The sequence below is a fragment of the Rhinopithecus roxellana genome, chromosome 13, assembly GCF_007565055.1.
Source record: "Rhinopithecus roxellana isolate Shanxi Qingling chromosome 13, ASM756505v1, whole genome shotgun sequence".
Lineage (NCBI taxonomy): Eukaryota > Metazoa > Chordata > Mammalia > Primates > Cercopithecidae > Rhinopithecus > Rhinopithecus roxellana.
The window spans coordinates 19,984,113-19,996,372 of NC_044561.1; the positions used below are offsets into that span (position 1 = coordinate 19,984,113).

Below are 12,260 nucleotides of genomic sequence, written 5' to 3' on the forward strand. Positions count from 1 at the left end.
GCAAGAGGAAAGGAGTTGTAGATGGGGCCTTAGGTCCCCAGCAAAACACAGTGGAGGCTGTGGCCAGGGCTGACCTCCAAGAAAACCATCCCCAGCACAGTGGTTTCCTATCTATGCTTCTCCCACATCTGCCTCTCCCAACCCAAGCACCAAGTAGCCCAGAGCTGGAGTTTTGATGAGCAACCTGCTCACAAATCTGCCTGGAGCTGCAGTTTTGAGTGCCCAGGTGCTCAGCGCTATGTGCCAGGGCCTTTGGGAAGAGAATGGCAGTGGGAAGCTGCGGCCCACAGGGGTCTGTACAGCCCTGCTGCATGGCCAGGCCTGCCTCTGCCAAGACAGCACAGACGGCTGGGGGTGGAGTGGAGCTGTCCTCTACATAGGCAGCAGCATGCACAATAAAGCGCCCTGCGAAGCATGTGTAGGAGGGAGGCCAGGCCTCGGGTTCTGCTGCCCCCTCCATCACCAGCACCATCACCTACATTTTGTTCACCTGGCCCCATGGATTCAAAAACTCTGCCTTGTATTTAGAATAAGAAAGGTAGCAAGGCTAGGAAAAACAATTTTGTCTTTGGGCCTCTATTCCTCAAACCTCTACATACTCCCTCTTCAATGTGTTCCACTATCTATTCATCTAACAGCCCGATTACAACCCCCGGGTGCTCTCCAAGTAAGAGGGTATTTAGTAAGAGGGGTGGTGCCCAAACGGGTAGATGAATGGACAAACTGACAAAGCAACGGACAAAAGGAAACATTCCAAAACCTTATTTAATAGAACTTTCTTCATGACACCTCTCGGAATGTAAACAGAACTTGGTGGAAAGAAGTTCAATCTGATGGCTAAAGATCTGTATGACTGCCTAAGGCAATTTGACACCTACCCATGCCTAACAGATTTTCCTAAAACTCTGTGGAACAACCAAGGAGAAGGCATGTTCCTCCCTTTCCAAAGGTGGCCAATGTGCCTCTTCCTGGAAGGTTATTTTATAAGCTCGGGCCCCTGAAAGCAGCAGCCTCCGCATCAGCCATTTTGGCACGAGCAGTTACAGCTGCGCACTTTGGAACCTGTCCTGCCTTGAGTCTGATGTCAGAAGAGCACGTCAGTCCACTTCCACTTCAGAGGGTGTCTGGTGGTGTTTTAAATTAAACATGTACTCTTAAGATCACGGGAAAAATGAATCGTTATTTAAAAAAAAAAAAAGTCTTTGTCATACTCTGACTCAGTAATTCCACTTTTTTTCCTTGTTTTTTTTAGAGACAGGGTCTTGCTTTGCTGCCCAGTGCGGAATGCAGCAGCACAATCACATAGCTCACTGTAACCTCAAGATCCTGGGCTCAAGAGATCCTCCAGCTTCAGTCTCCTGAGCAGCTAGGACTACACCTGAGTAACCTTTGCCCAGACTAATCTTGAACTCCTGGCCTCAAGAGATCTTCCTGCATTGGCCTCCCAAAGTACTGGGATTATAGGCATGAGCCACCATGTAATTCCACTTTTGAGACTGTTCTAATTACTAAAACAACTGGAAAAAAGCTGCATGCATGAAGATAATCATTACAATTTAATTTATAGTAGCAAACATTTGGAAGTTACTTAAATGTCCACTACAGGCAGAAAGTAAGGTACTCAGCTGGTGGAATATTCAGCAATGATTTTTAAAAGTGACAAAAACAATTTTATAATAATGTGCTAAATTTCGAAAATAACTACGAAATGTTTTTTAACTATAGTTATGACTAGCTTTAAAAAAAAATTAGGAAAGGGCGGGCTCGGTGGCTCATGCCTGTAATTCCAGCACTTTGGAAGGCCGAGGCGGGCAGATCATGAGGTCAGGAGATCGAGACCATCCTGACTAACACAGTGAAACCCTGCCTCTATTAAAAATACAAAAAATTAGCCGGGCATGGTGGCGGGTGCCTGTAGTCCCAGCTACTGGGGAGGCTGAAGCAGGAGAATGGCGCGAACCCAGGAGGCGGAGCTTGCAGTGAGCCCAGATCGCGCCACTGCACTCCAGCCTGGGCGACAGGGCGACTCCATCTCAAAAAAAAAAAAAAAAAAAAGGAAAAAACTACGACAATAAGTATTTTTTTTCTTTTTTTGAGACAGTCTTGCTTTGTCATCCAGGCTGGAGTCCAGTGGCGTGATCTTGGCTCACTGCAACCTCTCCTCCTGGGTTCAAGTGATTTTCCTGTCTCAGCCTCCTGAGTAGCTGCGATTATGGCGTCCACCACCATGCCAGGCTAATTTTTGTATTTTTGTAGGAGTTTCGCCATGTTGATGAGGCTGATCTCTAACTCCTGACCTCAAGTGATCTGCCTGCCTTGGCCTTCCAAAATGCTGGGATTACAGGCGTGAGCCACCACGCCCGGCCAACAATAGTAAGTATTCTAAAAGATCAAGTAATAACTGTGTTAGGGCACTGAGCTTCTGGATGACTTTTTCTTTTCTCTTAAATCATTAAGAAAGGAATTAAATTGCTCTTAATTTAAATATGTACATATATGTACACATATATACAGAATTTAAACAAAATCTATTCTCCTGTGAGTCAAATAAAAGTCGCTTCAAACATTTATATTTTCCTTTATTTTTTTTTTTTTTTGAGACGGAGTCTCGCTCTGTCACCCAGGCTGGAGAGCAGTGGCTCAATCTCGGCTCACTGCAAGCTCCACCTCCCGGGTTCATACTATTCTCCTGCCTCAGCCTCCCGAGTAGCTGGGACTACAGGCGCCTGCCACCACGCTTGGCTAGTTTTTTGTATTTTTAGTAGAGACGGGGTTTCACCGTGTTAGCCAGGATGGTCTCGATCTCCTGACCTCATGATCCGCCTGCCTCGGCTTCCCAAAGTGCTGGGATTACAGGCGTGAGCCACCACATCCAGCCTATGCCTTCCTTTTTCAAATTTGCTTTCAAATTGAAACCTAAGTATACAATTGTGCAAAAGCAAGAGTCAGCTCAAACTACTTTTGAAAAACTTAATATGTAGATGGAGACTATAAAATGAACAGTAAAAATCATTCTTAAGGACGTGGCTCATAATTTCAGCCAAAAGAAAAGAAAATATAAAACTGAAATAAGCTAAGCAAGGAACATAAGAGAAAATTGAGGTCATAAAAAAAAAACCCAAACAATTTGTTAGTAATACCCTAAATTGCTATCTCTGTAGACTGACATAAATTACAAATGGGGAACAATAAATATTCATGTATTTATCAGAATTTCACTTACCTCTTCCATAACCAGTTTGGGTGAGGCAACACGGATTGCAATTCCCGTATCTGCCAATTTGTCTAAAACATCCTGGAAATCTAAATTACGTCGAGATTTTGCTCGGGACAATGCACGGCCCTAGAATGGGAAAGGAATGAACTTCACTTCAAACCCTAAGATTATATGCCCTTTCCTTGATTTTCTCTTACACTAAAAAAAAGGAGCTTTAAAAACCATCTTTTTCTACTTTATCAAACTGGTAGCAGGCCTTTTAAGCCTCATCATATCCTTTGAGATTTTGGACCAGAGAATTCTTTGTTGGGAGGCTGTGCTGTGCAGGGTATTCAGCAGTATCCCTGGCCTCTACCCACTAAATGCCAATAGCAACTCCCACTAAACCATGACAATAAAAAAAGCCTCCAGAAATTGCCAATGTCCCCGTAGGGGTAGCGGGAACACCTTTGTTGAAAACCACTGCATTACAATTTGGAGTTGGGAGGCAGCTAGAAATGAGAAACAATCAGAGAAAAAAGTAGGATTAAATACATTTGCAAAGGTCTGTCCTAGAAGAAGGTATTCTGGACAGTTTCTCTTTCCCATTTCAACACTGGCTCAACACTCTGGATGGCTTAGAAAAGGGGCTGGTAAACTATAGTGTACGGGCCAAATCTGGCCTATCACTTGCATTTTAAAATAAACTATTTTGTTTTTTTGAGAAAGGGTCTCCCTCTGTCACTCAGAGTGGAGTGAAGTGACATAATCATAGCTCACTGCAGCCTTAACCTCCTGGGCTCAAGGAATCCTCCTGCCTTAGCCTCCTGAGTAGCTATGACTACAGGTGTGGCACCACACCTGGCTAATTAAAAAAGTTTTTGTAGAGACAGTGTCTCACTAATGTTGCCCAGTCTGGTCTTGAACTCCTGGCTTCAAGTGCTCCTCCTGCCCTGGCCTCCCACAGTGCTGTAATTACAAGTGTGAGCAACCATGCCTGGCCTAAAATAGTTTTATTAGAACACAGCATTGCCCATTTACACAGTACTTAAGGTTGCTTCTGCACTGAAATGGCATAGCTGAATAGCTGGTACACAGACCACCTGGTCCCAAAAGCCTAAAATATTTACGGTCTGGCCCTTTATGGGAAGAGTTTACTGACCCCTGGGCTTAGAAGGTGAGAGGCAGTGTTTTGAAATGGGGGTGTGTGTAGACTGTACATGGGCTCTAATTTGCAAATAGGGCCTATCCTTGCAGTCCTGAGTGGACCTACACAATAATAGGAAGGGGTAAATTAAACAAATGAGCAGGTCCAGCCAATCGCTGAGATCAACTGTGATATCTGCATCCGTTAAAGTTCCACCACTTATAAACTAGTTACGGTAAGCTCAGCTAGTGTGACAATTTCCCAGTCTGGATTTTCTGGACTTGCAGAGATTAAGAAATGGTCCCTAACCCTACCAGATCTCACTACGGTAGAGATACTAGATGACCCCAGTCAGTTTACTAAATAGTATACATTATGGGGAACAATTTGAAGTACAAGACATGATAGACCCAAGTCTCAACTCTGTTAATGTTCAGTCGGCTACACTTACCAGTCAAAATGGAAAACAATAGCTAAACTGAAGAGAGCGTTTCTAAGGAAGTTTCTGTTTTCCTTACCGCTCCATGACAGGTTGTTCCAAAGGTCTCAGTCATGCCCTGTTCAGTGCCAGTAAGAACATAACTACAGGTTCCCATGGTGCCACCAATGAGCACTGGTTGTCCAGTGAGCTGAGGATGCACATAAATGAAACATGTTAAAACTCAGAAAAGCATAAGCTTTGTATGCATAAAATTTAAATTTTTTCTTGCATTGTAGGATTGTAGGAGAAACCCAGACTTCCAAACACGCGGCTTGTAAACTATATTAAGATAGTACTTTGACTCTTTGATAATTCAGAGGGGAAGGAAGTGGATGACAGTGAAAATGTGAGGACCAGTAAAAATGCAGAAGAGTCAAAATAAAAGCAAAGCAAAATCCAAAAGTGTAGGGAAGTGTTGCTAGAACCACCATCCTGAGCAAGGTGCTTGTCTTCTCTGTTTTGGGTTTCTCATCTGCAAAAGGAGCCAGCAGACTACGGGGTCTTTCTAACTCTACCACAGCCAGACACCAAGAGGACAGGAGGAATGAAACAGACTGAGTTTACTGTGTTCTGTAACTGAGTTAATCCTGTCTTCCATTAATTCAAAGGCCTCAGTTCACAGGAGTGGAGTAAAATACACCTCCTGCAGCACTTTCTAGTTAGCACATGGCACCACTGCAAGCACAAATGATGGGGGGAGGAGTTACTGCTTCAGAGAAGATTAGGAATCACTGTTTTCATGGGTGACAGAGTATTTTCTTTTCACAATTGCTGCTTTTTATTTTAAATATAATTCACATTTGCAATGATCTAAATCGTGCTCCCACTGCTTGAAACTACAAACGCAGTGCTACGTACTTGGTAATCAACAGCAATGAGCGGATGGTGAGGAGGGAAAGCGCGCGTGGATCCCTTCCTGTGTACTAACAGTGTCCGCTCCTTCCCGTCCACTACATGCTGCTCCACTTTGGCGATGTTGTGAGAAACATCATAGATCACGTGCAGGTCCAAGTCATCAGGGGTTGTGCTGAAGACCTTGGCAAAAGCCTAGAAGAAAACACAGAAGATAAAAGCAGCCAGAACTTCAGGACTCATCTTCAGCTCTTCATGACTTATCTCACTGATTTCAGGTAGTCTCTTCTGAAGGGAGTAAAAGATGTAAAAGCTCAAAAGTAGTCGTAAGATTATCTCACGTAAAGGACAAAAGCTGTCTTTTAGACCACATAGCCAATGCCACCACATCATTTTCATCTTCATCATTTTCATCTTTGGTTGAAAAGCTGCCTGGCAACTTTTGATCCCACCTTTCAAAATTGCTTCTTCCCCAGCCTTCTGAATCTTAGTCAATGGCACTTCGATTCTCTATGCTGTTCAAGACAAATTCTAGGAATAATTTTGATTCTCTTCTCTCACTTCTCATGCTTGATACTCTGATGATTTAATTTAAGATGACACCAAAACCTTGGACACTTCTCTGGTATTTTGAACATTAACTATGTGAATTTCCAAAACCAAACACCATAGGCTTTGACTGGACTGCATCATGTTTTTTCTTTTTTGGAGACGGGAGTCTCGCTCTGTCGCCCAGGCTGGAGTACAGTGGTGCAATCTCGGCTCACTGCAAGCTCCAACTCCCGGGTTCACGCCATTCTCCTGCCTCAGCCTCCCGAGTAGTTGGGACTACAGGCGCCCACCACCACACCCAGTTAATTTTTGTATTTTTAGTAGAGACGGGGTTTCACTGTGTTAGCCAGGACAGTCTCGATCTCCTAACCTCATGATCCGCCTCCCTCAGCCTCCCAAAGTGCTGGGATTACAGGCATGAGCCACCACACCCGGCCTGGACTGCACTATGTTTTAAAGCACTTAACATCATCATAAATGACTTGGAACAGAAGAGCAACGTCGACTGTACCTGACGGGTTAAGAAGGTCATGGAAGACCGGTTGACCCAGGCATAGTTCCCAGCTGCTGCCATTCCCTTCAGGTAGTCCTGACCTTCTGGCGAAGCGATTCGAGCACAAGCCAACTGCCGACCATTGACTGTAATCTTGTCTCTCTTCATGGCCTTCTCCATAGCTACCAGTGCATCTGGAACAAGAGCAGCAAAGTCCAAACGAGTTAGCTTTCCCTGAAATGAACAGTTTAGATTTACTGTAGAAAGGCAGGCTACATTCTTCATTCCACAAAAAAGCCAAGTGAAAGCCAACTTTCCCTTTAATGTGTTTCTGAGTTCATCTATTTGCTCAGTCAAGATGTACTTGAGAATCGTGCAGAGTGCAGAGACAGTTTGTGGGACACAAAGTCAACATCTGCCCTCTAGGAACTTGAAAGAGAATGGGATGTGAAAACGAATAGCCACAGTATGGCCTTCAGTACTCCTTTCTCTACATGTGAATGAATAGGAATAGTAGCAGTAAAACACATTTTGTTGCCTTCATGATTAACCGAATCCAGGGGAATGTTCTGAACCACTAGTCGACGCTTTATACATCTGCTAGATTAAACAGTCTAAAGGGTCAGGCTGGCACAAATTACTAAATTCTCCCACAATACAGTGCACTAGAGGCTGATCTGTAACATGAAATTTAAAGCTTATAACAATTTCCAGACATCTGTATACCTTTTCATTTATTCATTGTCGGAAGCCGAAAGAATGAGGGTCGTGAACAAGTCAGTATACCACCGGCGGCTATGTGAGTAAACAGCAAACTGCTCTTACGAATGCAGGATGTTGGCAAGCTGACAACTGTGTCTGCCGCCCAGAAGGAATGCTGAGGGCAGCCACACCCCAGGCACGTGTTTCTTGTGATTAGATACATGTGAAGCCTGTTAGCAATAATATCAACCTGCGATCAATCAAGCAGCTGACCAATCTTACCTCCTCCTCCCTGCTTTTTCTACCCAATAAATACGAAGGGCTGTGGAAGCTCAAGGCCCTTGCTCACTAGAAGCAAGAAGCTCCCCTGACTCCTTTAAAACGGTTTCTTTTGTTTTTTTTTTTTTTGTTTTCATTTCTGCATTCATCCTGCTTCATTCAGTCCTGTCGTAACCGTCACAATTCATACATTATTTCACACACTATCCAAAAGGACCTATCCAATATTTCGCTGCTTCCTGCTTTTGTTCATGCTGCCTTTGTCACCAATGTCCTTTGTGTGTAATTGTCCAAACTGTGAGGCTGAGCTCAACACTGGGTCCATGAAGCCATCTCCAAAATCTTTTTCCTAGATGTGTTTTGTTTGACTCTCCCATATTATTAATTGCTACCTTTTAATATTTATTTTTTCTTTTAAACGGACATGACCTTTACTTCATGAGACAATCTGAATGCAAAGTATCAGCCTGTTTCATCAGCAAATCCACCATAACACCTAATGTTGCAGAGCAGGTATACAATACATACGTTATCTGCCAAATGAATGCCTATTTCATAAATTCCACTCTTTAAATATTTTCTTGCTCTTTCTTGGCCAGCTAGTAACTCATAAGAGTAAACATAATGATAACGGCAACTAACATTTATCGAGTGCTTACTAATGTCAGACACCGATTTAAGTGCTTTACATATATTATTATCTTTCCATGATAATCCTATATGAAATCGTTATTATACTCATTTTTTTAGACAAGAAAGTTATGGCCCAGTGAAGTTAATTTGTTCAAGTTATTTGGTTGTTGAGGACTCAGGATAAAACCCATGCAGTATATTTCAGAGGTTTCGCTCTTAAATTTCTATCTGGTTGCCCGTAAAATGTACATTTTAGTACGAAGTCTAGAATATACCTGTGGCTACTTGGTGGCCCAAGCCTCTGCTTCCACTGTGGATCATCACACACATCTGTCCCTTATGGTCGATGCCCATTTTTTTAGCAGCGTACTCATTGAAAATCTCATCCACAACCTGGATTTCTGCATAATGGCTGCCTGCTCCCAGGGTCCCCAACTGCAAATGTAAAAATGTCTGGTAAGATAGTTTTGATTCCAGTTTTTTTTAAAAATCTATTTAAAAACCATAAAGATAAAAACAAACTAACAACAAAATAACCACAGAAACAGTGTTTCTGTAACAAAAAAATTCCTAAGCTATAGAAGTGCTTCATTTACAACAATATTCTACACAACAAAATAACATAGACTAGCTCCTAAATTGTATTATATCATGATATGCTTGGTATACACATATAAAAAAACTAACACAGGAACAGAAAACCAAACACCACATGTTCTCACTCATAAGTAGTTGCTGAACAATGGGAACACATGGACATAGGGAGGGGAACATCACATACCGGGGCCTGTCGGGGAGTAGGAGGAAAGGGGAGGTAGAGCATTAGGATAAATATCTAATGCATGTGGGGCTTAAAACCTAGATAATGGGTTGATAGGTGCAGCAAACCACCATGGCAAATGTATACCTATGTAACAAACTAGCACATGTATCCCAGAACATAAAGTAAATAAATTAATTTTTAAAAAAAGGCTTCATAAACAAACAAAAAAATCAAGCTTTTAAATGGTTCATGGGATATTTTAAACATCACGAAGAGTCAAATTTTGGGATAAATGTTGGTGAATGTTGACTCTTAGACAAGGTCCAAGTTCAAATGATTTTGAAACATCTATGAGTTCATGGACGTCCACCATTATCTATAACTGAAAGAGCATATACCACAACTAGAGCTAATATTAATAGATGATTTGGAGAACCAGAGAATGTCAGTGCTGGAAGAGTCTTTAGAGGTTGCCTAGTTTTAACCATCCCAGTTTTCTATAAGAAAATGAGATCTAGAAGAAGACAGTCTTGCCCACGTGTCACCCTGAATTAGTGGCAAAGCCTTCACAACTAGCTGTAATTTCAAACATCTAGTATCTTATGGATACCATAGACTGTCAAAGTATGTATATATATAATTTTCACTATGACCCTTATAAACATTCTATTTTTCTCCCATTCACTTCTAATTCATTATTTCTTATTTTATTGAATATTTGCAAGCTCCTGATTGCTCTGTCACCCAGGCTGGAGTGCAGTAGCGTGATCACAGCTCACTGCATCCTCAAACTCCTAGGCTCAAGCAGTCCTCCTGTCTTAGCCTTCTGAGTAGCTGGGATACTTGCATTTGCCACCATGCCTGGCTAATTTTTTTTTTTTTTTTTCATTTTTGTAGAGACTAAGTCTCTTTATGTTGCTCAGGCTAGTCTCGAACTCCTGGCCTCAAGTGATCCTCCTTGGCCTCCCAAAGCGGGTGTGAGCCACCGCATCCATCCCTGATGGCTTTTAAGAATAAAAATGAAGCATAAACCAATTATATTTTTTGATATACCATAAAAAAAAAACCTGGGAATATGTCTGCTAAATGTAAGATATAGATATTTTCCCCAATAAAAACAAAATATGAAAAATAATTAATACGTTGCCCCTCCAAAGTGAGTTACCTGAGGAAGGCCTCTTTTCTTAGCTCTTGCAGAAACCTTATTGGGGTCAGCTTGCAGCATCCTTCCGTACTCCTCGCAGTGCTCCTTGTCTTCAGCCCAGGCATACCCTTCTCTTAAGGACCAGTCCACCCCCATCTCCAAGGCCTCCTCCAAGTCTCTGGATAAGTATAAAAGGCACTAGTCATTTCACAACCAAGGCAGAGCAAAACCTAAGGATGATCACATCTTAAAGGGCAGAGGAAACCTTGACATTTACTATCGCCTGTGTTCCAGGCCTTATGTCAGATACAAAGTTTAAGCTCTCAGTAACTGGTTTTTTGAGGAATGCAGTCATATAAATAATTGCAATGTAAAATGGTAAATGCCCTATTAGACATCATTGTAGTTCTACTTGACATTTATATGGCTACTTGTTAATTTTCAAATCTTTTTTATATTCAGTTTTGCCTCTCTGATCCTGAATTCCAAGAGGCAGTGATTAAGTAGACAAAAAAAAATAACATCAGCAACAACTTTGTAACCTTAATCACCTATCACTCTCTAACCACTAATTCGACCAGGCACACACCTTAATGATTTATGAAGAATTACAGTCAAATAAATGAGGTATCTAGAATTCCTCAGGCAACACAGGTTAAATTTTAAGCTCTTTTCCCATCTTCACAGAAGTTCTGAATCGCTTACTGCACCTCCATTTTGACGTTGAGGTACACGTACATTAAATCCTTAGAGGGTACAAGCTTTAATCTTCATCTAAAACATCTAAAACACTGCCAGGAAAAACTACACTTTTCCTGGATTGAGCATAGAAAGTGCTCAATAAACGTTGGTGGATATGATGTTATTACAAATACATCCACAAATGTCGAAGGCTGTTACAACATCAGTTGACTTATGTCTCCAATAAATGGGCTGAACGTCATGCTTAAAAAAACAATTCTTACTACTTCCTGAAAAGTAACTGAACAATCCTCATCTCTCAAGTGTACTGCACTGGAAAGGAAGTTGAAGGTCATGTGGTTATTATCCCTCCCATACCACGTACTGGAAATGTGTGCTCTTACTTGGCATTCATTGGGATGACACCTTTTCATCCCACCCCAACAGGAATGTGGTCAAACATAGCTTGGGCAAGCTGCTCCTTCACAGGCTGGACATCACTTTCATCTAAATTGGTTCTTAGCAAGCGGACATCACAGTTGATGTCAAACCCGACACCACCTACAAAATAGAGAAAACTTATAGCAAAACCAGCTGGTAAGGCATTGTTACCTGTAGTTTCTTGCCACTGATATAGGGCTATAAAGATATCCATCCTTTTTTCTTTTTTTTTTTTTTTTCTGAGAGGGAGTCTCGCCTTGTCACCCAGGCTGGAGTGCAGTGGTGCGAACTCAGCTCACTGCAAGCTCCACCTCCCGGGTTCGTGCCATTCTCTGGTCTCAGCCTCCCGAGTAGCTGGGACTACAGGCACCCGCCACCATGCCCGGATGATTTTTTTGTATTTTTTAGTAGAGATGGGGTTTCACCATGTTAGCCAGGATGGTCTCGATCTCCTGACCTCGTGATCCACCCATCTCAGCCTCCCAAAGTGCTGGGATTACAGGCATGAGCCACTGCACCCAGCCAAAGATACCCATTCTTTTACAGATAACTGGTTTTTTTTTTGTTTTTTTTTTTGAGACGGAGTCTCGCTCTGTCACCCGGGCTGAAGTACAGTGGCGCGGTCTCCGCTCACTACAAGCTCCGCCTCCCGGGTTCACGCCATTCTCCTGCCTCAGCCTCCTGAGTAGATGGGACTACAGGCACCCACCACCACGCCCGGCTAACTTTGTATTTTTAGTAGAGACGGGGTTTCCTCTCATTATACACCAGCAATACATACAGCTCAACAGTCTCAGTTTAATGACAAGAATGTAGGACTTCACAAGCTTCTAACTATAAATTCAGCTTTTTAAGAGGAAATGCTTTGAGGATTGTCTTAAGAATTATTAAAACAA

The 12,260-nt window shown here is 42.3% G+C and overlaps 1 protein-coding gene across 1 annotated transcript; it reads right to left on the reverse strand.

The window, feature by feature from the left end:
- Window positions 1–3,145: 3,145 nt before the first annotated feature.
- On the reverse strand, window positions 3,146–11,484 carry LOC104674737 (tRNA-splicing ligase RtcB homolog). The gene is made up of 7 exons (XM_030915899.1): window positions 11,328–11,484; window positions 10,264–10,420; window positions 8,611–8,770; window positions 6,740–6,915; window positions 5,683–5,871; window positions 4,862–4,972; window positions 3,146–3,343 (listed from the first exon to the last, which is right to left on the reverse strand). The coding sequence occupies exons 1-7, from the start codon at window positions 11,336–11,338 to the stop codon at window positions 3,197–3,199; spliced, it is 951 nt and encodes a 316-aa protein (XP_030771759.1). The 5' UTR covers window positions 11,339–11,484; the 3' UTR covers window positions 3,146–3,196.
- Between the last annotated feature and the right edge of the window lie 776 nt (window positions 11,485–12,260).

What these genes read in the sequence shown, in the direction of transcription:
- LOC104674737 (XM_030915899.1), bottom strand. An exon ending in GGGCCACCAAGTAGCCACAG is followed by an intron (nt 6,916 to 8,610) that starts GTATATTCTAGA and finishes CTCTTGTTCCAG; the next exon opens with ATGCACTGGTAGCTATGGAG. An exon ending in GAACAACCTGTCATGGAGCG is followed by an intron (nt 3,344 to 4,861) that starts GTAAGGAAAACA and finishes TTCCCATTCTAG; the next exon opens with GGCCGTGCATTGTCCCGAGC.